The sequence below is a fragment of the Anticarsia gemmatalis genome, chromosome 15 (assembly GCF_050436995.1).
Source record: "Anticarsia gemmatalis isolate Benzon Research Colony breed Stoneville strain chromosome 15, ilAntGemm2 primary, whole genome shotgun sequence".
NCBI lineage: Eukaryota > Metazoa > Arthropoda > Insecta > Lepidoptera > Erebidae > Anticarsia > Anticarsia gemmatalis.
Genome location: NC_134759.1, coordinates 6,118,753 through 6,141,519, shown reverse-complemented (window position 1 = coordinate 6,141,519; position 22,767 = coordinate 6,118,753). Strand labels below are relative to the sequence as shown.

Below are 22,767 nucleotides of genomic sequence, written 5' to 3'. Positions count from 1 at the left end.
AGTGATTTTATTTTTGTTTAAATGTACAAAATTTAAATATTCCAAACTAGATTTTGGTACTGTTGTGATAAAGATCACTATCAAATGTTCGTAAATATTTCCGTTTACTTGATATAAAGTTATACGTATATCGGGAGACGTCCTAAATTTGAAGGTTAAGGCTCTCTAAAGGTCGCAATACGGCAAAATGTAATACTTCCTCAAATAAAGTCGTTCGTTTTCCTCAAAGTTATTTACTCCCAACAGAATCTGATAATGTTGGTTGATCGTTCTAATATAATGTAGAAGTTTGTTCCGAATTATTGTTTAATAGGTCATTGACTTGTATATTTGTTTGTTATGATAGTATTACAACGTGTGGGTGTCGTTGTTCGGTTTCCTGGCGTGTGTGGCCATCATGTTGCTCATCAGCTGGGTGATGTCTCTCGTCACCTTTGCCGTCTTCTTCACCCTCTACCTCATCGTGCACTACAGGGATCCTGGTAAGCTAAGTTTAACAATGAAAATCTTCACATTTTATTCCTATAACCCGTAAATATATCATCCTATGCAATACAGTAACTTGCGATTATGTTTCCAGTCATAATTGCTACATCCTATTGTCATAAGAAAGTTTACAACAACAAAAAATAATATGTTTTAGTTTACCTAGTTTTCGATACACTAAGAGACAGCAAGGTAAAATTTTCGGCATTTCTTATAAATAATTGACGACTAAGAAGAATAAAGTCATAAAAACGTAAATACTTAAAGACGTTCAGGTAATAAATTACGCTACCTGTGAAGTGATACTGTGCTGTAATGATCACATTACCTACTCGGTTTTTTGTGTTACCAAAGCAAAACAAATGCAAAAAACATTTTCGCCAACTTGCTAGGTAAGTACATCTTGTTACTTATTTAAAGATTCTCTATGTAAAAAATAAGTACTCGTGCGAGGGGCATTTGTTTTGCTGGGGCAGACTATTATGGTGACAGCGTAAACAATAATACTACTATTACTACTGCTACTAGCTACTAGCCTTTCATTGAGGCACTTTTTGCACAATCGTAAGATGTAAAGCGATACTCCAGTTAAAAGTTTTCACGTTCAATATCAGTGGAAGTAAGCACACCCAGAATAGCCAATGTTGACTGAATCTAAATCGGTAGGTATTGAACTCGGAATGATTGCATCATTTTCTCCTAACCCTACTCGTGGCTACATATTTGATTCATATCGCAACCGCTCGTTTGTATATAATCCCATTTCCTAAAGTTATAATAAGTCGAATAACTACCTACTTCAAATATTGGCACGCATCTCCTTTAGTGAATTATTGTAAGAGATTTGATGAAAGATTCTGATGATGTATTTACAATATTGCTACAAGTATAGTCTATAATAATATTCTGTTGTAAACACGCACAAATGTTGATTAAGAAACTGAAAAGAAACAGTACAGGTAATTTAAACTAGTTTGGTGCAGTTAAATTAACTGTTTACCTATTTATACCACTACAATAAATCGATTGAGTATGCCTCAAGGTTCTGATAAGTTACTTATAGTAATTTACCATACTTCACGAGATTTAAACTAAGTACTCGACTCCAAATCTAGTATGAACTACAAATATACATACACACAGAACGATGTTTTCTTAAGTAGAAAATATGACAAACAGTAAAAAAAAAACACGATATGAAATATTTTTCTTTTATTCTGCTAGATGTAAACTGGGGCAGCAGTACTCAAGCTCAGATCTACAAGACGGCATTATCAAGCGCGTACAACCTGGCCCGTACGGGAGAGCACGTGAAGAACTACTGGCCACAGATGCTGGTGCTGGCTGGCCCGCCGCAGACCAGGCCTGCCCTTGTTGACCTCGCTGGACTCATCACTAAGCCTGGAGCTCTTATGATCGTTGGAGATATTATACAGGTAAGTTAAATGTAGTATATTAACCAAATGTAAATTCTCCTAGCCTCATTCGTACTAATATTAGTTTATAAGACGACTGTTACTGTCACGACCTTCATCCAAAAGCAACTTTAAATAATTTAGAAATAGTAATTTAAAGTGTAACCTAGTCTAGACCAGTCTAACAATCAAGGAGTGTATCTGTTGGATGTTACACTCTTTCGTCTAGCAAAGGATAACACGACATATGCAGAGCTGATTGCCAACCTCCACTAGTTGGAAAGGCACTTTAAGAAGAAGAAGAATCATAATCTTACAATTCTGTTGTGCAGGAGAAGCTGTCATATAAGGAGCGTGCAATACGTGCTCGCGCTGACGACGAATGGCTGCGTGGACGCAAGGTGCGTGCGTTCTGCGCGCGCGTGCACGGGTTCCCGCGCGAGGCCGGCGCGCGCGCGCTCATGCAGGCCGCCGGCGTGGGCCGGCTCGCGCCCAACGTGCTGCTCATGGGCTTCAAGCAAGATTGGACTGATGCACCTGCCCAAGATCTCGTTGGCTACTTCAACATACTACAGTACGTTGAACTTGATAAAAGTTACATATTTTTTTTTTTTGTATAAAATATTGCTACCTACGCTTTTATTGTTCATGCTTAAGACGTTGTTTAGTAACAAGGTTTACGTTTACACTTTGTTTTATTTTCAGCACTGCTTTCGAAAGTCGTTTGGCCGTCGCTATCATTCGTGTTCAAGGCGGGTTAGACTACGGCGTCCTCAGCTCGGAGGCACCTCCGGTCAGTTCATTGACCGGCACGTCGAGTGGCAGTGCTGATGAGTTGAGAGTCAGACGGGATCCTCTCATCATGCACGCTGACTCCGATCTGGACATCAGCAGGGGTCCGGATTCAAAGAGCAATCTCTCTAGTAAGTAATGTTTTATTATTGAATTATACGGTATCCATGAAATTACAACAAGATAAATTTTAGGCAAAGCGAACCCAAAGACGAAATCCTCACTCTCACACTCACCACACACAAGTGAACAATCCAATGCCGTTAAAAGAAGTTTGCAAAATATCCATAAAAAAACGATTCTGTAACAAATATTGTTGATGACAATCCACAGTCGTAGGTACAGGTACTATGGATCTTTGTTATCAAATTGATCAATTACAGTCTTACACCATGAATTTCAAGGACTTACACAGAATACCTTTAAGATATTCTAAAGATTGTAATCAAAGTGGATGACCACAAATAAGGAAGATCTATTCAGTACTGAATGACCTTCAATGATAACAAACTAATGTAGAGTACTTCCTTGAGAGTCGCCCTTTCCGTGTGTCTTCCGGATAAAGAAAAGTACCTATTAGTTAATTGTATATTTTTTACAGATATACTGACGACGTCGCGATCGTTCACCATCTCGGAGTGCAGTACAAAAGAAAGAAAGAAGAAAGACAAGAAACTCAATGACATGCATCGCCAGATTGTATACAACACTTCTACTGGACTCGAGTTGTCTAAAGATCAACTAGCGCAGATGAGCATATTCCAAAAGAAACAAGTGAGTTACTATATTTTAACATATTGCCAAAGAGCTAGAAAATTATCCCACGAAAATATTGTAAAAAAACATATCTTGCGTACGTTTTAAATTGACAAGTTGCTATTTGCAAAGTGCCCTTAACTTAGGATCTCATAATCAGAAACTGAAACTTAGAATCAGTAACGGAATCCAATTAAACAAACATAGTTTCTTACCGTTATTTGTCTCTGCTTTTGTCTTTTAGGAGTCAGGCACATTGGACGTATGGTGGTTGTATGACGACGGTGGTCTGACGATTCTGCTGCCGTACATCATCTCGCAGCGTTCAGCGTGGTCCAACTGCAAGCTGAGGATCTTCGCGCTCGCCAACCGACGCCATGAAATGGAACTTGAAGAGAGAAAGTAAGTCACAAGTTATCGCAATTGTTTTAATCATTCAGCAGTTAGGTGCAACTTTACAAATTCTATGATAAATTGAAATATAAATGCATAATTGTTTCTTAATTAACGAGAGAGAGAACTGCTAGAAAGATCTTCTCATAAGATATAGTTAAGGAAGGGACCCTTTTTCGTCATCGTCTTCATTTATTTGCCGAATGCTTACACTAAATAGACAACCATTTCGAACATATTAAACTTTTCCACTATAACAATCGGTTCGAGATTTTCTATCAATCGTTCTCCCGAGAAAAATAAAGTAAATAATGTATAAACAGACAAAGAAAACTTTGTGTTCTTTCTGTCTTAAATCTCGAGAGAATTGGACAAACTTGTAACTGTAGTTCAACAGAAAATTGAATATTGAATACTTTGCTTCATGTTCAATATTTTACAGAAAAGGTAACAAAGAGTTTTGTTTGCAGTATGGCGAACTTGTTGGGCAAGTTCAGGATAGACTACAGTTCTTTGACAATGGTACAAGACATTACGGAGCCGCCACAGCCTGAGACCACAAAACTGTTTGAAGACATCACCAAGAAGTTCACTAACGATACAGTTGATGAAGGTAAGGCATATCAAATTGAGCTTCTTAAGAATCTAGTAAAGGCTTTCAAGAGAAATTCTATTAATCTTTTATGAATATTTGTAGAGTGCCGCATCAGTGAGACAGAGCTGCTAACATTGTCTGAGAAGACAAAGAGACAGCTGCGACTGCGTGAACTGCTGCTCGCTAACTCTAAGGACGCCAGGATGGTCGTCATGTCACTACCCATGCCGAGGAAGGTCAGTATTATCTACAAAAACCTTTTGCTATTATTTTTTTTACAATTACAATAGATGGATTCGAATACTCTTATGGAAAGTTCCAATATGAGCTTCAAAAACGTTTAAGTTTTCTGTAACAAGATAAAGAACCAATTAAACAGCTTATGAATAACGCGTCATATAACTATAGATAGGTGGTTGAAGATGTATGAAAAAAGAAACTGATAGAATTCCATGTAACCGGCCATAACTCTTCGATCTCTATATGAAATTGACAATGCTAATGTTTTTGTCAGGGTTCCGTGTCAGCTCCACTGTACATGGCGTGGCTGGAGGTGCTATCTCGCGACCTGCCGCCCATGCTGTTCGTCCGAGGCAACCACACATCCGTGCTCACCTTCTACTCCTAAACACAAGACAGCCCACCACACTCACGTATGCTTTGACATCACACACTTATATGTAACGTGAAAAATAACAAGAAGACCTCATCAGTTAAGATTCTCGTTACAAAAAGAAAATTTCGGAAAAATGAAAACCAGAACGAAAAGATTGTTGTTCTACTATTTAATATTGTTATTCGTGTTTATAACTGTGAAATTTTTCGTTAAATTAAACGAATTTGAAGTTTTGGGTCCAGGGTGTCTCGGACTGTATAATGTCCTCAAACAGCGACTACCATATTCCATTTTCTTGATGTTTCAAATACGTGGCCTATAAGAATCATTCTAGAGGCTGATTGAATTGATAAATGCAATTTTCAAGTGTGAACCAGTGGCATTATTATTGAATTTTAAAACTTGTAAATAATGACTACGTACATTTTAGTTTTATTATCTAGTATTATTAATTTTAAAGTAGGTACATTTGTGTCGTCACACCGTATTTTAGTAGTAGTAAATGTAAAGAGTGACTTAGCATCTAATAATCGTGTTATAGACACGGAAGAACGAACGAATTCTTATAAAGACGAATATTAAATAATAATGTGGACATAATCTATGTTATTTTAAGATAAATGCAACGACGGCATTAAATAAGTTCAAATATTAATCTTGTGTACTTATATTATGAAACTATGCAGCATTTTCATTTAGAATTAAGTTTTATATTTTATTTTTAAGGCAAACAGACATATTTATTGTTACGATAATCATTATGAATGAACAAATCATGTACCAAAGCAGAATGATAGTATTATTCACTATTTTTAAGAAATATATTTTATTACAATACCTACCTATTTATAATTTGACCAGCATAATTATTTATACTTAATGATTGTTTATCATAGTAAGTAGACTCTATTACAACCAACAAGTTTTAATAGTTTTACGTAATTTAAGAGCTTATGAAATATGTTTAGTTTAAGATTATTTTAAGAATTTTGTCTATGATTGTTAATGTAATTTAAATAAACATTTTATCGAATCAATCGAAATATTACTTTCATTATTCGTTTCAATCCTCTCATCTATATCAACCTACTGTTATCTGAAATCTAAGTTTATAGTTCATTTCAATATTTTTTTCTGTTCTGTTTTCGCAACTGTATCAATCTCTACAGTGTATTTTTCTTAATTATTTGATCTGTTGTAATAAAAATAAATTGTAATTGTTAATAAATACTTGTTCTGTAATTATAAAAGTTGAAATTTGATTCTGCAATAAATTACTTTTATTTCAACATATTACTGGCTTTTAACTGATTTTTCAAATTCCAATTTCCAAACTATCTCCTTGTTATGAAGCTGTATTCGTATATTGCGACAGAGAGAGCAATACGGCGAGAAAAGTGAGACCGTATGAAGGAAAATGTCTCTGATAACAGTACAGTCACAATTTGACATTGTAACTTTCATAGCACAAATGCTGAAAATATAGAGCACATTGCCATTCTTTCATCGAGTAAAAAAATAACTATATAAATTAAGCAGGTGTGGTATGTTCATTTTCTTTTTAATTCTTTAAGCAATATAATGATACCTTTTAAAATCCATAAAAAAATTGAATTCTTGAAACTCGTCAGTAAAAATTCCTTGTTGACTTCCTTGCTCACTTACTTTTTTATAAATAAAGAGCATATACTTTATGGCTCTAAATGTTGGTCATCTTTTTGTGTCATTTTCTGTAAATAAACATAAACATATAAACATTCAATGAAGATAAATTACAAGAACGTAATTACGAGTCTAACACAATGGCATTGCAAGGAAACTATCCCAGGCCGCAACAAGACAAACACGCTGAACGTTTGTCTGTGAAATACCCAAGTTTTAGTGGTAATCTTTACAATAATTTACTGAACAATTAAGTCTAAAATGTTTCTGACTATTTTTCAACAAAACTCGTTATCCAGTAGCTATAAGTAGTTGTAATTATGTCTCAAATAACATCTACACTACGCTGCGAATGATCGATTGTTGTAAGAACCGCCCAGCGGCGTCAGACCCATGAGAATACTTATGAGAATGTCTGAAATATTCCTATAGCGACAACAGGGTCAGGTCATCGTAAATTGGTTGTATGGCTAGGGGTAACCGGCGAAGTGCGGTACCGAAGCAGTTGGGACGAGTCCGCGTCCGCGCAACACCGACTTAATTACTACTGCAGATTAATTATTTCAAATTGAAATGCGTTTCTGAGTTCATAATCGAGCTACTTTGTTGCGAATCTGATATCATTTTCTAAAATGGATGTGCGTGTGATGAGTTATGTTGAAATCCGTGGTACGTATGACATATTTATCACGGAAATAATGTTTGATTTAGGAAACGAACGGATAAAGAAGTGAGCATATAGTTCACTCTACTTTGGCACACACTAACTATATAGATCTCTCATCAAAATTGAAGTTGGTACTTAATTAAACTTATGGGGTTTCGGATCAAAACATGATAATATAATATAACCAATAATAAATTAATTATCTTCGTTTTCAGATACAAGATTCAATAAAACTCCTTCACCGGTAAGGATCCTCATCTAACTATGGACACGCTTATAAAAATTTACTCCAGTAAGGTACCTACATTAATATTTCATATTTTCCGTTTAAAACAGACAGTGTCAAGCATATTAATGCACAGCGGAGCGCAACCTAACCCGACACCCGAGCTGACTACATTTGGTGGAATCAAGTTGGGATGGATTCAGGCACGTATTTCGAACACCTCACATACATAAATAATAGTTTCAAACGGCTCAAAATCCATCTTGGAGAAAGCTATGAAGATTCCTGATATCAAAAATTTCGATCACTTCTCTACAGCAATCATAGCTAGCCGAATGGAAAACTAATTTTACCCAGATACGGAATTTTGTTTATTGAATCGCCCTATGGAAACCAGATTTATTTTTTGGTAAGATTCATAAACTGTTGTCGACTAGTATAACTGGTCTCCTTACCTGGAGTTTTCCTACAGGGTGTGCTAATACCGTGCCTGCTCAACATCTGGGGTGTGATGTTGTTCCTCCGCATCTCGTGGGTGGTGGCGCAGGCAGGCATCGGCCTAACTCTCCTGATCATCTCCGTGTCCTGTGTGGTCTGTGTATTAACCACGCTGTCGCTCAGTGCTATTTGTACTAATGGGGAACTAAAAGGAGGTAAGAAATTCCGCTTGAAAAATTCTTCAGTCCAATTTATTTCGGTCATTGACCTAACAGAACTGCTAATTAGGAGTATGTTACACTGCCTTATCCAGAGGTCTTGTAAAGTTATTTGGCTGGAAAAATAAAATAATATTATTATTAATGTACTTGAAGTCTCGTGTTTCCAGTATAGCTTAAACACTATAAAAGTAATGTCAAAAAAGTATTTTGCATGTGGGCCCATATATGGTATTGTACTTTAATGTCGTATGATTACTAAACAAAATACGTATGTATACTTTTTGCAATGATATAAATGGGGTAGAGAGTAAATGTGTCTACTTTGTGGTTTTACCAGGTGGAGTTTACTATCTCGTTTCAAGATCTTTAGGAGCAGAACTGGGTGCGTCTGTTGGTGTCATATTCGCATTCGCAAACGCCGTTGCAGCAAGTATGAACACTATAGGCTTTTGCGAGTCGTTGAACGAATTGCTTAAGTCTCACAATCTCAAAATAATTGACAATAGTGTGAACGATACTCGCATTGTTGGCGCCTTTGCTCTGCTTGTCATGTGCCTTATTTGTGCTTTCGGTATGGATTGGGAAACAAAGACACAGGTTAGTTTATTACGAAAGAAATGCACACTCCATTCTCAGATCTATTTACGATTGACTCGGATTTACATTTTTAAATTTTCTGGCCAAGAGAACGCTGTTTTTGACTGACAGTCGTATCTCCTATATTCTTATTCCACAATAATTTAGAAGTAAGTATAAGGTGGTTGTCCTCGGTGCTTGTTCTTAAATGCACCAATCATATACCATTTTTTTCTTACCGGCCACTAAAACTTAAAGGAATATAGAATATGTACACTTTGGTTTCAGAACTTTTTGATAGTTATTATAGTTGCTGCGATCATAAATTACTTAATTGGCGCGGCCATAGGGCCAACCACAGATCGCGAGAAAGCAGAGGGTTTCCAGGGCATAAGTAGTGAGTATTTAATATCTAAATCGATAATTTATTTTTAGCGCTGATAAATCGGTTAGAATGGAAAATTAAACATGAAATCTTTTTAAAATAATCGATTATGTGGTTTTTAATTAACTAAAAGGCTGATGCGTATTATACGATTGTCCACTAATTAAGTAATTAGCCATTTATGCATAGCCACTATGAACGAAACGTCTACATCAATGAGATTTAATGAAAAAGATATATCAACTACACATGGAGTTCAAATAATCTCATTTCTGTATTCATATTCTTTTAATTATTTTAATGTTTCCTATCCTTTACATTGTTGCCAGTGGACATAGCGTCGAAGAACTGGCACCCAGACTACAGGTACAGTGAGGGTCAATACCATGGGTTTTTCAGCGTCTTCACTATTTACTTCCCAGCAGTGACAGGGGTTCAAGCTGGTGCCAATATCTGTGGAGATCTGAAGGTAATCATTTTAAGCATTATTCTGGGACCCTTGATATGTTACATTTACCGATGCATTGTTTTTATACGTAGGAACATCCATTCAAACTGTCACGTTTCTATGAGCTTAGACGCTATTGAAAATATAAACTACCGCTAAATGTACCTCAGAAATCAGGGGTTAGGCACTTGTCCCACCGCCGACGATGAACGAGTAACGAGTGCGTAGTTGTTTAATGACAGCTGGTTGCTCTCTCGGCGTGTATTCTAATCATGGAAGAATTAGTACTAACTGGAAGGATCACTAAGTATTATAACATTTTCAAGATACAAACTATCCTTAGTGTGCATCAAGAGTAATAAATAATGTATAATACTACTTTTGATTGTTTTTATACCAAAATTATGTGAAACAACAACATTATGAAACAACAATTACCGAATTTAAATTCAGTAATAATTTTAAAATTACCACCATAAGTTAGGTTAGGTTAGGTTAGGTTTCCTGGGCTGCGCGTTAGGGCCCTGGCGGAGGACGCAGTAGCCCAGGGAGAGGTCGTCTTGGCGGTGTCACTCGACATCGCCAACGCCTTCAACACCCTCCCCTGGAACAGCATACGAGTGGCACTCGAATATCACCGAGTGCCACCCTACCTCCGCCGTATCATCGGGGCTTATTTGGAGGAGAGATCGATTATCTACCCGGGTCAAAATGGCTGGTCACGCCAAGTGGTGTGTTGTGGGGTTCCACAGGGGTCGGTCCTAGGCCCTCTCCTGTGGAACATCGGTTATAATTACGTTCTGCGCGGTGCGCTCCCGCCAGGCGTCGGCATATTCTGCTATGCCGACGACACACTGGTTACAGCCCGGGGGAAGACGCACCGCGACGCGGAGGTGCTGGCCACAGCTGGGGTCGCACAGGTCGTCGCTCGCATCCGGCGGCTGGGTCTGGAGGTGGCTCTTGAAAAGTCGGAGGCCCTATTTTTCCATGGGCCCCGACGCCGCCCGCCTCCAGGATCCAGCATCATCGTAGGCGGAGTCCACATCGGCATTGCATCGTCGATGAAGTACCTTGGTCTAACTCTCGACGGCCGATGGGACTTCACAGCCCATTTCAGTCGGCTGGCCCCCAGACTCGTAGGTGCGGCGGGCGCTCTTTCACGCCTGCTGCCGAACCTCGGGGGGCCAAACAACACCTGTCGACGGCTGTACGCCGGGATCGTGCGGTCAATGGCCCTATATGGCTCACCCATTTGGGCCAATGCCCTGTCGGCCAAAAACATCGCCGCGCTGCGACGTCCGCAGCGCGTGATGGCTGTCAGGGCCGTGAGAGGCTACCGCACGATCTCATTCGAAGCGGCGTGCCTACTGGCCGGAACGCCGCCGTGGGACCTGGACGCGAAGGCCCTCGCGTCACTCTATACATGGCGCGAGGAGGCCCGAGGCGGAGGCTCACTGCCAGCGCCTCAAGAAGTGGAGGCGCGGAGAGCAGAGCTCCGCCAAGATGTCCTGGCGGCGTGGAAGCGGCGACTGGAGAACCCCAGCGCCGGCCTCGTTACCATCGAGGCCGTGCGGCCGGCGGTCACGGAGTGGCTGGAGAGAGGGCACGGCGCGCTCACTTATCGGCTGACGCAGGTCTTGACCGGACACGGTTGTTTCGGCAAGTACCTGTGTCGCATAGGCCGTGAGCAGACGCCCAGGTGCCATCATTGTGGTGACTGCCCCGATACGGCGCTGCATACGCTGGCACACTGCCAGGCGTGGTCGTCGCAGCGCCGTCAATTGACCGGGGTAGTCGGGAGCGACCTCTCGCTCTCGGCCGTGGTTCTGTCCATGGTCGGGAGCGAGGCAGCGTGGTCGGCCGTCGCCTCGTTCTGCGAGGAAGTTATATCCGCAAAAGAGGCGGCGGAACGGGAGCGGGAAATCAACGCTCCCCTCCCTTCCCGCGCAAGACGCACTGGGCGTCGTAGGCGCCGGGATGATCTCCGGCCCCCGTGACGCGGACCTGTGGGCGGCGGAGGCGGAACGCTCCGTCGCCTGGACAGGGAACAGGTCCGAGAGGTGGGGAGTGCGCTGTGTGTTCCTGGCACACCCCCTTGAAGTGGAGAGCTAGGGGGGGGCAATCCTCGTGCCTGCCCCCGCTCGAAGTAGGGTCCGCATACAAAGCGGGCTGTCACCGGCTGGGACGCGGAGTATCCGATCGGAGGTACCGCGTCCTGGCCACGTTATGGTGACCGCAGAAGGAACACCGTCAGGTTTTTAGTCGGTATGCCCAAGTCAGCCGGAACGCCTTGCCGGCGGGAGAGCCCGACAGACCCCCGCTATCCTCCCTGGGGCGGGACATGCAGTAATGCATTTTCCTGACGAAAAAAAAAAAAAAAAAAAAAAAAAAAAAAAAAAAAAAAAAAAAAAAAAAGGTTTCCTGGGCTTTTTCCGCACTTAGCCTCTTAAATGGGCCTTTGTGCGTGTATCTACCCTCTCTCATTGTTGCGTTGATTCACCCTCACTCCAGCCATCCTAGTTCCTCCCAGAACTTCAGTAGCTTTTTCAAGTTGCTGCAGGCTTCCTGGAGTGTTGTTGTCAATATTTTTGTTCGCGCTCGTTGGTCCGCCACGCTGTTGCATTCCACAAGTACATGTTGTGGTGTTTCCTCTGCCTCCATGCATCCTCTGCACAGAGGGCTGTCCGTCACACCTATTGTACATAGATGTTTGTTTAGGGGACAATGGCCGGTTAGGATTCCTATTACCTTGCGTATTTTGTCCCTTTTTAGACTGATAAGGTTGCGGGCAAGATTCTTAGGTGCCACCGGAACTGCAGCCTTAGTTTGCCTGCAACCTTTGCTGTTGTTCCATTCTTTTAGGTGTTTCGCTTCGGTGTTTCTGTTCAGCCAAGATTTAATTTGTGCTTGGGGGATAGGCAGTAGTGGTTCCGGTCCAAGTACTGTTCCATTTGATCCCCTTTTAGCTAGTTCATCAGCTGCATCGTTTCCCATTGAATTGCTGTGCCCTTTGATCCATTGCAGGGTAACTGTGTTCGTACGTGCAATAGCCTGGAGCGCATTATGGCATTCCAGAACAAGGGCAGATGTTATAACGTTATTTTGTAAGGCTTGTAGCATGGATGCACTGTCCGAGACAATTTTTATTTTAAAGTCTCTGACATCTCTGGCTGCGACTGCTTGTGCTGCCTTAGTGATTCCTATACATTCTGCTTGGAAGATTGTATTTAGTTTGTCTAGGGTGGCTGATATTTTGATATTTACATCGTTCGAGAAGACGCCGGCTCCTGTACCAAATGCGGTTTTGGATCCGTCAGTGTATATCCTAACTTCGTTGATGCCAGAGTCATCTTTAGATTCCTCTTTGAGTTGGATATTGTATCTTCTGTCAAAAACGTGGTGACATGGCGTTTTATCTGTAGGTGCATCGAGAAGTGGTATTTCCTTCAGGATACCTTGCAGAATTTTGGTGTGTGTTGTTTCTGGGTTCTGCTGCCACCATAAGTTACAAACATTATACAGTGTCAACTGTTAGAGAGGGACAAAGGCTCTAAAAGTAAGTCTCGCTCGAGACTGTTTTTCGAACAGACATAAAAACTAAATAAAAGTAAACTCTATTAACGAGCAGTAAAGTATGAATTTATTTGATATATTTTTCTTAGTGATTCTTCCAGTCATTTTTATTATTCCGTGGTTCTAATCGTTGGGCGAGTCCATTTTTGACAGCTTGTCGCTTAGCAACAAAACTAGTAAAGCGGCAGTGTCATCAACTATTAGTATATGCATCTCTTTTATTTACACGGAATGTTATATCTATTGTACGTTTCTTGAGCGAGAAAATAGTCGATAGTTAATCGTTTACTCGCTGTTGGTGGGACAAGTGCCTAAGTCGCGTCTCATTTATTTTAAGTGTTTCGTATATCATACGTAGCAATTAAAAATACTTTTGCTTCAGGATCCAGCGTCAGCAATTCCAAAAGGAACGTTGCTTGCCATCGCTATATCAACCACAAGTTACCTAGCGATGGCAACACTATCCGGTATGGCATCTTTGAGAGATGCCTCTGGGAATATGACGCAAGCCTCCGATCCTGATACTCTGGGCAGCTGTGCGCCGAAGTGCAACTATGGCCTTCACAATAACTATGGAGTATGACTTGATTATTAGTTTTTTCTTAAACACCTCCCCCATTAAGATTTGCTCTTGTGTCGCGGGGACTATTACAAACATACGAACAACGGACACAAAGTACTACCAGACAACGATCTCCCGACGTAATGGTAGCGGCGTGGCCTAAACCACTGCGCCACGGAGACAGTCAAGTTGAATACATGCCTTGCATATTATGAAGGAGTTAATCGAAATTTAGAATACCTATTCCTACTTACTAGTAAATGCCTTCTATGGATGCATTATGCAAAAGAGCGGTAATAAAGTTGAATAATATGTGCGTCTGACTTTAAGATAATGCAATTGATGGCGTTCTGGGGTCCTCTCATATACGGCGGGTGTTGGGCGGCGACGCTGTCGACTGCATTAACGAACTTGCTGTCAGTGCCACGACTGATCCAGGCGCTCGGCGTGGACCGCATATATCCTGGACTCATCTTCTTCTCCAAGCCCTACGGCAAGCACGGCGAGCCTTACCGAGGATATGTTCTAGTGTTTTTCGTCTCATTCATCTTTTTGCTTAACGGTTAGTAATGATAAAATGAGTTTCCTCATTTCGTTGAATAAATGGCTTAACAGCGAATGTTATCACCCAAATTCAACGACGCGAAAGCAATAAATATCATAGTTGATAAACTCAATTTCCTCGAAAAATTAAATTAAATTAATCAACATTTGCAATTCACAGCGGATCTTAACAAGATAGCTCCATTGATCACCAACTTCTACCTCGGATCATACGCCCTGATCAATTTCTGCACGTTTCATGCGTCTTTCTTCAAGCCTATTAGTTGGAGGCCTAGCTTTAGGGTAATTCAATAAGTAACATAACTACTATTTTATTATATTCATAATTCATTTCTTAAATGATTGATGACCACCTCTATAAAATCTGCAGCTGCCATCTAAGCTACAATAACGTGCTATTTTTTATTACAGAAGTCGTTGAACAGTTCAATGTAATTTTTATTTTTCTTTCCAGTATTACAACTTATGGCTGTCACTCATTGGAGGCATCATGTGCCTCGTCATAATGATGATAATCAGTTGGGTGATGGCACTTATCACGACGTTTATATTTCTGTTTCTCTATTTTCTACTGTTGTACAGAAAACCAGGTAAATGTCCAAGGCATTTTAAACAGAAGATAAACCAAACATTACCTAAATCTTGAATCGACTCCTACATTTTATCTACTAGAGATCAAGTTATCTTTATATTGTAGAAGGCTTGTTAATACGGCATTATTTATTGTACCGGATACTTAGTATAAGTTAGTTTCGCATTGTAATCGTGCATGTCATTTTTTTTTTACTTTTCGTATCCGTTAGTTACTCTTAAATATGTAAATTCAAACGTAACCAAGTGCAAATGTGAAAAAAACTTCTAATTATTACTTTTTTTAGAAACGGATTGGGGCAGCAGTACAGATGCACAACGTTACCAAGAGACAATAGCGCGAATATTGCAAATATCTCACCGTAGTGTCAGCACTAAGTCGTATAACCCTCAGCTGCTTGTGATGCACGGGAAACCACACTCGAGGGAATGGCTGCTCGATATGGCGAAACTCATCACTTCCATCGGATCCTTCATGATTGTCGCTGACATACATGCTGTAAGAGATAAAAAAACTAAGATGTTTCTTTAGATATTGTGTAGTAGCAAATGATTCGAAAATGTAGATTTGGCAAACAGTTAAGATCAAAATCAATTCATTTATTCATTTATGTCAAAGATTAACACTTATGATAGTCGTTACTGAATCTACCACTAGCTCGGTAGAGCCTTATAAGAAGAGCTAGCAAGAAAATCACGACCACTCTTTCCGATCGCCAAAAGATTTACAAAGTAGATGTGGTTGATCAATCAGCGATAAAGACTAAACGTCAATTAAGTGTAAGTGTGGAAGAAGCTAAGTTAAATACATTTTCGGATTGTTTTAGGCCAGTATGACAATCGCAGAAAGAAACGAGCGAATTTCATTAGCTGATGAGTGGCTGCGGAAACGCAAGTTGCGTGCGTTTTACGTGCTTCTACACAGCTTTGACTTGCAACAAGGGATCCTGGCTATGATTCAGTGCGCTGGCCTCGGTCATCTCGCACCGAACATCATGCTCATAGGCTACAAGTATCGATGGCAGAAATCCACGTGCGAAGATCTTTTGGCATACTATCACACTCTCCAGTAAGTGATATTAACGAATATTAAATTAAGCGTAAATTAAATTAAGATGCTTAATTTAAAGTTATGATTTAATATAAAGTGACGAGGAGGAATCGTTTGTCACACTAGTCGGTTTTTTTTTCTATGCCAAAGGTATGAAAAGGAAATAATGAGGTCTTTTGCATGAACTTCGTGGAAAATATATAAATAGATTTCTATTATAGCTTTGAATAGGATTCTAATATGATTTTTGGTGACTACCCGTCATTAAAAAATATTTAATAGAGTATCACAAAAGCAGCTTACCTAGTATTTATTTACGTAGTGCTAAAACAGTGTACTTCAGTTTAGGTTTTGAATTTGGTCTGGCGGTGGCTATTCTCCGCGTGTCACAAAACTTCCGTCCCCTACGTGGCGGTGTGCGGGACCACTCGGTTCCTACGTCGAGCAAAGAGCCCGCCACACCGACACTGTCCTACCAGGCGTCACGAGTACGCGCTGTCATGCCTGAGAACTCCGATATAGATGAGTGGAATGGCGGCAGGCAGAGTCGACAAGGTACGTGCATCTTTTGACCTTCACCTTCTATTGCTATATTTATTTAGTTTTACCTGCGCATGCAGTCGGACGTAGATGTGTGTTGCGAGATTTTAGGCCGATTTGGGGTTGCCAAAAAAAATTCCTTAGTTTTTATTTTTTATTTCTTACACACTATTGGGTAGAGAACTTTCTCTCCCGACTAATGTTAGGACATCATGTACATATTTACATCAATCGGGAAAACTAAATGATTACCTAGATATCTATAAAAGTAATAAGAAGATATGCATAAAACTCAATCTTAAAAAATGTTTTAGAATCAGAGGTTGCCAAGAGGTTGTCTCGTGCAACAGAGGAATTTTCAGCGCCAGATCTACGAGAACGTTCTGCAACCCTTGGAGATTTTAAATACAAGCCTTTAGTGTTTCATGAGGTAAATAAACATTATTTTACAATCGCAATAGAGGTTTAAAATATTACCAAAAAAATATAAACTTTGGTGAGGGGTATCTACTAATATAAATTACGATATGGACATAAAAACTACACTACAGACTATGTTTAGTAGACATGAAAATTTTACCATAAAAAAACTAAAACAAAATGTCAGACGGAACGGACTATTTAAAAAAAATGTCTTCGACATTTTGTTTCTCCAGTAAGAGCAGCCTTACTAATTATTTACAGAACAGCACTTTGGATGCTTGGTGGCTGTACGATGATGGAGGCATGAACATTCTCTTGCCATATATAATAGCACGGCGCGGTGCTAAAGAAAAAATGCACCTCAGAGTGTTCGTTCTACCCAGAGCTGGTCTACAAGTCGCCGAGTCTTATGCGTAGTAAGTAACCTACATACCTGAATTACCTATACTCTCAATTATGGTACAATTATGAGATCAATATTTATAAATTATTAATATTAAAGAAAATATTTACAATTACATTTTAAATTAACAACAATAAACTTACTATATATACAAATAGATAAAAAATAAATAAAAGAAACAAGTATTAAAATAGAAAAAAGAAAAAAAAAAAACATGGGAAGCGCACTACGCGTCGTAGTACTCTTCCACATGGAAGCGCACTACGCGTCGTAGTACTCTTCCACATCGCTGTCAATCGGGAACGTTCCCAGAATGCTGGCAGCATTGCCACGTTGTATGGCAATGCTCAATCTTTGTCCCAAGAAAATGCCAGCATTCTGGTCACGGGAACTGTCGACCAGGCGTTTGGTAATGTCCTTAAAGAGTAAGTGGGCGCTAGGGCCCCATGGTCCCAGCGTCTCGACCCCAAACGGCTCAAAGACATAGTCGCCAACAAGGCTACTGTATTTGCGCCGCTTGAGGTCTTCGGCAGCCGCAGCAGCAGCTCCAGCAGCACCGGCCGTCCTTAGAAGATGAGACGGCGCAAGGGTGTCGACGCAAGTTGCATCCCACACCAAAGGCCGACCCATCCTCCAAGGCATCAACGACATACCGTCCGGCCTCTTCCCGTCGTCGCGCGCCAGCCCATTAGGTTCTAAGATGGCTGGCATTCCAGCGGCGGCAAGAGACCGGCGAATGATGTCGTTGAGGTGTGCGTGTCGGGGTATACGGCCAGAGCTCCTACCGCAGGAAAGACCATGGTGCCCTAGACGGTCGACAGCTTCCCCGCAGTGACAACGATGCGGAGAAACACTTGGAGCACCTAAACGCAGGCAAGTGGCGATGCGAAAAGTGGCATCGTCCAACTTCGTGCCTACGTTGGACGATGGGAGTGCCTGAAGCCAAAGCCCCGATTCCCACTCTCCCACAGCCAACAGGCGAGCACGCTCGGCGGGATTGGATGAAGTATTGATAAGGTTTTTCCTAACCAACCCGCAGAGCGGCGCGTCCCACTGTCTCTGGGAGGACAGGTTTCGGGGTAAATCAGTAGACGGAGCGGTCATCTTCCAAACGTTCACAGCGTCGGTCTTGCACGACACTTCAAAGTCAACCAGTGTAGGAATTAGAATTTTCCTGGTTAACTCTTCCGTGTCGTGGACCGAAGACAAGAACGCAGGTAGACTAATATCGGAAATTTTGCGGACGCCGAGGCCACCCAAGCGGATGGGTAGAGAGGCTTGACTACATGCTCGGTCGTCCAGGGCCACATTTAAAATTTTGCACAACATGTTTTTAATGACATTATCAATTTTAATAAGGGGTGATAGGTTCTGCCAAAAAGGTGAGGATCTGAGGGCATGGGTAAATTTAGGAACAAACAGACAATACCGAATGATAGTAAAAGCCGACTGTAAGTTAATTTTGAGAAGACGATCCGAAACTTCATTAAAATTTTGAGTTTTTTCATCTAAAAAAGGTACGAAACCTTCTTCCAGGATGGGAGACCCAAGGAGGCGAAGAGAACTGTTCCCAACAATTTTTAAATTTGGTGTCAAAGAGTTAAATTTAGATAATGCCAAAGATTTATTTATGTTCTGATTAATAACGTATAATTCGCATTTGTTAGAATTTAGATCCAGACCGATTGAACTGAATTTGTCTTTTAGAAAAGCCAAATCTTTTAAAACAGTGTCTACATCGCCACCCAAGGTCCCATCATCCAAATACCAAACATTAAATTTGGAATTTATTTGCCGAATAATAGGGTGAATAGAAAGACTGAAGATGACCGAAATATATATAGAAAAAAATCTTTTAATTTCTATAAAAAAAAACTCTCACGAACCTATTTTACAAGCGCGAATAATGACAGCCTGAGGAAAAACAACATTTCGGGACCTTAAAATATTTAATTCTGACAAACATGCAAAATATGGCAGAAAGAAACAATGACTTTAGGTCACATTCACACTTACTTTATTACTTAATTTGTCATTTAAAACAGCTGCCTTTTGTATTCTATGTAAGATGGTATGTTATTTACAGTATGAAGAATCTTCTACAGAAATTTCGTATAGAATATTCACAATTGACGCTCGTGGAAGGTATCAACGTGAAACCAGCTCAATCTACATGGGCACTGTTCGAGTCTATGATAAAGGAACACAAGACTGAAAATGATGACGGTATTGTATTTTTTTATTTAGTTTGTCATTCTCTATAAAGCGGCACTTGAACTAGAGATATACGGTATAACTTGATAGTTTTCCTTGGAAACAAATAAAAAGCAACGTAAGGACGCAATTCGAAGGTTTCTATCATAAAATTGATTCGACGAGACTAAACAAACGTAGGTCGAGTTACACTATAACATGTGATTATGTGCGATACGGGGTAGATCTTTACGGCCTAGCAAAATAATATTAAAATAAATTATAATTTTATTTATTTCCAGACCCGTGTCTAATAACAAACGAGGAATATCACAGGCAAATAATGAAGACTACAAGACATCTTCGCCTGAGAGAACTTGTGATAGAACATTCGTATGACGCAGATCTCATTGTAATGACTCTGCCTTATCCAAGAGAGGTATTCTTTCTATTTTATACTTGTACATACCTACTTAATTAGCAACCATATAGGTAAGGTCTTTTTTTTACATTGTCTGAAATACAAGCTTGAAGTATTTTTTCTGCTATTATTATGGAAGACAAAACTTCTCTATAGTGACCAGAAAGCTGGCTTGTTAGCGGTTATTGATATTCACTGACATATTTTCCTGTATTTTTAGTCTATTTCACGCAGTTATTGCTCTTAATATGTATATATTATTTATTTGAGTTCTGTTTGCAGGACTCTGTATCAGCGGCTCTGTACATGGCGTGGTTGGATATAATAAGTTGTGACCTCCCTCACATGATGTTTGTACGCGGAAACCAAACCTCTGTTATTGATGCCTAGCACGAAACCACTGCAACGCTTAATAATGCAATAATATACGCAGTTGTAACCATCTATCTATGTAAAGATATAAATATTAAACTTTATATTATATGTTGATGTTGCATTACATATAATATATCATGAACATAGCCGATTTTTACTAACCTATGAAGTGTCAATAAAACTATTTATGTAAATATATTACAAGACTTTTTTATTTCACACATATTTCACAAGGGTTTTAATTTAGATTTAGAACAGAAAATAATTAAAATATTTACATATACAAGAATTAACAGTTGTTCCAGATTAACAATTTACTTAACATTAAATAATATAGAGAAACATGTTTGGACAAATTGTTATTATCTAGTTCCAGACCGGCACATGAGTCGTACAAAATGCACGATAAGTATTAACACTAGGTGCGACAAAATACTATAATGCTATGTCTCGATTACATTTTAATAGACGCGGTCCAAATTAAGCAAAAATTCAACATGACATACAAAGATGTTTGACATAATTTGATAAAATTCGAAATAACAACAAGTGGAAGCGACCTATTGTGTAGAACCGAAGGGAGCGTGACAGACGTGACAGTACAAGACAGTCGTACAAGAGATTCACATGCAGGAAGGAAACGCTGTCCGCGGCGGAGACCAAACAAACTCTACGGCGATATGTTCATTACGTGACGGGACGGCGATTCAAAATATATCTATAGAACTTTATTAGATATGTTGTTATGTTTCCTTTGAAAAATAATTAATATACTGTTATATATTTACTACAATTTTGCTATTATGTATTTATGTCTCTTACATTTCATAAGAACTTGTCAGAAACCGATATCATATGAACAACTTTTAACATCGAGATAATTAATTTACGCTAATGCGATGGGTCGCTTGTTATCTTTCAGAACATATTAATATTACTCAGTCTATGTAAAATTTATAATATAATAATTCGTAACGACGTCTAGATGCCTCTGAGCATTATTACAAATTCATACAATGGCTCAACTGAGCGTTAGCGATCATAAAAAACGTATAATACAGATAAGTATGGGACATTTCATGAATGAAAGATTTATTAAATGGTCAATGTGAATTAATTTTAAGCCTACCAGCACCTCAACGTATATTAAACCATATGAAACCTGGGTATTCAGCGGTAACATGATCGTAAATAATTTCCTGGCATTTATATAATAATAATTTATTGAAATAAAAAGTAAACATAACTACACAAGTTACAGACAAAATCTTCACACAGCCATAACTCCTTATATTACATAAATAAATAATAAAAACCTAGATAATCATGGAAATATTTTTGGTTACAAAGATTTAAATATGGAAATAAATACTCGAGTTAGGAGGTTTCCTTCCCAATACCTGTTTTTCTATTCAGTTCTTATTCATGCTACAGGAACGTTTTCGTTTTCATATGTATACTTTACTTAAACTATTAGCGAATAGCGTGTCGATCAGCCGGAGGAGGCGCTACTTATCGTTTGCATCCGAAACATTCCTTACTGTACATGTCACTTAAGCCATTAGCAGTCCATCGGGCGGTGGGCGGCGTCGCGTCGCAGCGACCGTGGCGCCCACTGCGACTATTCTAATGAACACATCTCTTTGTGCAGTAGTATGGCGGCGGCGGAACTGTTCACTGAGTCGGTTCGCGATCTTTGGTCTGTCGGACTGAGATCGTATGACACGGGATGTACGGGATGTACTAACGCTAGCGTTACACTGTTCGTGGGAGCCACGCGGCTCGGTCACTGTACACTGCAGGCACACTGTCGCCGGCGACTCCAGCTCACAGCAAGGTGCAGGACGGCCGAGACAGTCTTCATTCGGACTCTTCCTCGTTGTCGTCGTCGAACCCGGACAGGTCGGCCGAATCTAAGTAGCCGTGCATCACCTGGAAACAAAGACCGATCATTAATATAAATATTTTTAGCTGGCAGAAGATCGAAAAAACTTACATAGGACACAAGAAAGTCTCAAGTGTTACAAAAAGTGATGTGTAGAGTTCAGTACCTATTCTGAAATGACACATTTAGAATGCCGGGACATAAGAAAATGTGTGGCACACGAAGATATTGTGGTAACTCACCGCATACTCGAGGATGGCGAGGTGGCAGAACACGTACTGGTCGGGCATCTGTATGGAGTGCGCGCGCTGCGCGCGGATGCGCTCCACCGTGCCGCGCACGTCCACCGCGCCCTCCGCGCCCAGCCGCGACGCGCAGATGTCCAGCGTCAGGAACGTGCCTGCGCCACACACGACAACATTACACATTGAACACAAGCTATAATATTCTACTAGCATTTTTAACCCACTGGCTTTATCCATTTAAAGGTACAGAACTAGTATATAGAGG

At 40.1% G+C, this 22,767-nt stretch overlaps 3 protein-coding genes and 1 long non-coding RNA gene across 5 annotated transcripts in view; 3 read left to right on the top strand and 1 right to left on the bottom strand.

Annotated features, from left to right (window-relative positions):
- NKCC (sodium potassium chloride cotransporter) overlaps positions 1-6,324 on the top strand; it is a 35,118-nt gene extending 28,794 nt beyond the window's left edge. The window contains exons 12-20 of the mRNA XM_076123416.1: positions 347-482; positions 1,711-1,922; positions 2,234-2,475; positions 2,607-2,824; positions 3,295-3,467; positions 3,694-3,851; positions 4,313-4,455; positions 4,540-4,673; positions 4,952-6,324. Of these exons, the coding sequence (XP_075979531.1) occupies positions 347-482; positions 1,711-1,922; positions 2,234-2,475; positions 2,607-2,824; positions 3,295-3,467; positions 3,694-3,851; positions 4,313-4,455; positions 4,540-4,673; positions 4,952-5,065 (1,530 nt within the window). The 3' untranslated portion in view covers positions 5,066-6,324. The remainder of the gene's footprint in view (positions 1-346; positions 483-1,710; positions 1,923-2,233; positions 2,476-2,606; positions 2,825-3,294; positions 3,468-3,693; positions 3,852-4,312; positions 4,456-4,539; positions 4,674-4,951) is intronic.
- A 1,005-nt stretch (positions 6,325-7,329) lies between these two features.
- On the top strand, positions 7,330-7,797 carry LOC142978667 (uncharacterized). Its single transcript, XR_012959777.1, has 3 exons — positions 7,330-7,384; positions 7,598-7,626; positions 7,719-7,797. It is a non-coding gene; the product is annotated as an uncharacterized LOC142978667 (long non-coding RNA).
- Positions 7,798-7,883: 86 nt separating this feature from the next.
- LOC142979056 (bumetanide-sensitive sodium-(potassium)-chloride cotransporter-like) lies at positions 7,884-20,523 on the top strand. The gene is made up of 17 exons (XM_076123816.1): positions 7,884-7,925; positions 8,081-8,261; positions 8,605-8,864; positions 9,132-9,240; positions 9,558-9,697; positions 13,632-13,826; positions 14,142-14,373; positions 14,536-14,657; positions 14,830-14,965; positions 15,254-15,465; positions 15,794-16,035; positions 16,361-16,572; positions 16,872-16,987; positions 17,242-17,396; positions 19,470-19,609; positions 19,879-20,015; positions 20,280-20,523. Exons 1-17 carry the CDS (start codon positions 7,884-7,886, stop codon positions 20,385-20,387), a joined length of 2,739 nt encoding a protein of 912 aa, XP_075979931.1. The 3' UTR covers positions 20,388-20,523.
- A 33-nt stretch (positions 20,524-20,556) lies between these two features.
- Ptpmeg2 (Protein tyrosine phosphatase Meg2) overlaps positions 20,557-22,767 on the bottom strand; it is a 43,018-nt gene continuing 40,807 nt past the window's right edge. For both annotated transcript variants that reach the window (XM_076123169.1, XM_076123168.1), the window contains 2 exons: positions 22,500-22,657; positions 20,557-22,304 (listed from right to left, as the gene is read on the bottom strand). In XM_076123169.1, the coding sequence (XP_075979284.1) occupies positions 22,233-22,304; positions 22,500-22,657 (230 nt within the window). In that variant the 3' untranslated portion in view covers positions 20,557-22,232. The remainder of the gene's footprint in view (positions 22,305-22,499; positions 22,658-22,767) is intronic.